The 1,667-nt window shown below is 62.1% G+C and overlaps 1 protein-coding gene across 1 annotated transcript in view; it reads right to left on the reverse strand.

Annotated features, from left to right (window-relative positions):
• LOC100546435 (low-density lipoprotein receptor-related protein 1-like) overlaps window positions 1–1,667 on the reverse strand; it is a gene marked incomplete at its 3' end in the record, with an annotated part of 47,048 nt that overhangs the window by 29,796 nt on the left and 15,585 nt on the right. Inside the window, 4 exon segments of the mRNA XM_019611127.1 lie at window positions 23–168; window positions 374–499; window positions 1,030–1,219; window positions 1,348–1,662. Of these exon segments, the coding sequence (XP_019466672.1) occupies window positions 23–168; window positions 374–499; window positions 1,030–1,219; window positions 1,348–1,662 (777 nt within the window).

Consider the following 1,667-nt stretch of genomic DNA (forward strand, 5'->3'; position numbering starts at 1 on the left):
CAATCTCACCACGGAGGGGTTACGCACGGCACAGCTCGGGCGCCTCATCGCTGTTGTCCAGGCAGTCGTTGTCCCCATCGCATTTCCAGCGCTCCTGGATGCAGCGGTTGTTCTTGCAGGCGAACTCTCCGGGCTGGCACTGAGGAGGGGGGATGTAGGAGGGGTTGGCTGCAAAGGAAAAGCAGAGTTGAGGGAACGGCTGTAACCAGGAGGCGTGGGGACAGCAGCGAGGACCACCTGAGTCCCAACGCCCACATGGCCGCCCCACAGCTTCCAGACACACCGCAGCCGTGAGCACAGCAGGGCAGGACGCAGCCCCTCAGCGTGGAGATGCAGACCCCCACATCCCCCCCACCCCCCGGGGAAGCCGTACCCTCACAGGTGACAGAATCTGCTCCCAGGATCTGATCCTCAGCGCAGGCGCACTGCCGGCCCCGCGGCGTGGCCAAGCAAAGGCTGCTGCAGCCACCGTTGTTGACTCGGCATTTGTTGGAGCCCACTGTGGGGACAGAGAGGGGCAGCAGAAAGGGGTTCAGCACTCAGATGGTTGCCGGCTCAGCTCCCCGGGACCCACAGTGTGCTCCAGAGCTGGAACGCAACTGCAGAACCCAATTCACGGGCACTGGGGGACTCCCAGGGGATGTGGATGCCCCGTCCATCCCTGGAGGTGTTCAAGGCCAGGTTGGATGGGGGCCCTGGGCAGCCTGGGCTGCTGTGAAATGGGGAGGTTGGTGGCCCTGCACGCAGCAGGGGGGTTGGAGCTCCGTGATCCTTGAGCTCCCTTCCAACCCCATTCTGTGATTCTGCGATTCAGGCGCTGAACCAGCCAGCAAGACCAGGAGGGAGAGGGGAGAAAGGAGAGAGGAAAGGAGGGAAGGATGTGGGAAGGATGTGGGATGGAAAGCTGAGTGTCCAGGATACAACCAAGAGGCGGACAGCTCTTCAGTAGGGCCTTGCCTCCCAGCCTGCCCCTCCTCCAGACCCCCCAACCCCCTCCCCCAGGCCATGGGTCCCTGCAGCACTGCTCACCTTGCTGCTGCTGAGCATCATACATGCGGATCTCGAAGATGGGCGGGCGCTCGTTGCGCAGCAGGCTGACAGCCTTGGAGCTCTGGTCCAGGCGGTAGATGCTGCCGCTGCGGTACTCGGTCCAGAAGAGGAAGCTGCTGTAATGGCACAGCCCGAAGGCGTGATTCAGCTCCGGGCCCTCATAGACGATCTGCAGGTGTGGAAGGAAGAGGACTGCAATCAGATGCGCCCGTGGGGCCACGCCGTGGGGCAGGATGAGGATGGGCAGAAGGCGAGTCAACCCCGAGGCCAGCGGGGAACCTGGGGGCACCAACCCACCTTCCGCTCGGTGCCATTGAGGTAAACCATCTCGATGCGATCGTAGAAAGCATCCACCCAGTAGAGGATCTTGGCTGGGATGTCCAGGCTGAGCCCGTTGGGCCACAGGACGGTTTTGGAGGTGATGAAGACGTTGCGGTTGGAGCCGTCCATCCAGGCCCGCTCGATTTTGCCCCTCTTGCTGTCCTTTGGGTCCTCCTCCCAGTCTGTCCAGTACATCCACCTGCAGCCAACGTTGCCATCACACACAGACCCACCCCCTGCAAACAGCACCTCAAAATCCCATATACATCCCATGCCCATCCCATACACACCCTATA

This window comes from Meleagris gallopavo, unplaced genomic scaffold (genome assembly GCF_000146605.3).
Source record: "Meleagris gallopavo isolate NT-WF06-2002-E0010 breed Aviagen turkey brand Nicholas breeding stock unplaced genomic scaffold, Turkey_5.1 ChrUn_random_7180001862819, whole genome shotgun sequence".
Lineage (NCBI taxonomy): Eukaryota > Metazoa > Chordata > Aves > Galliformes > Phasianidae > Meleagris > Meleagris gallopavo.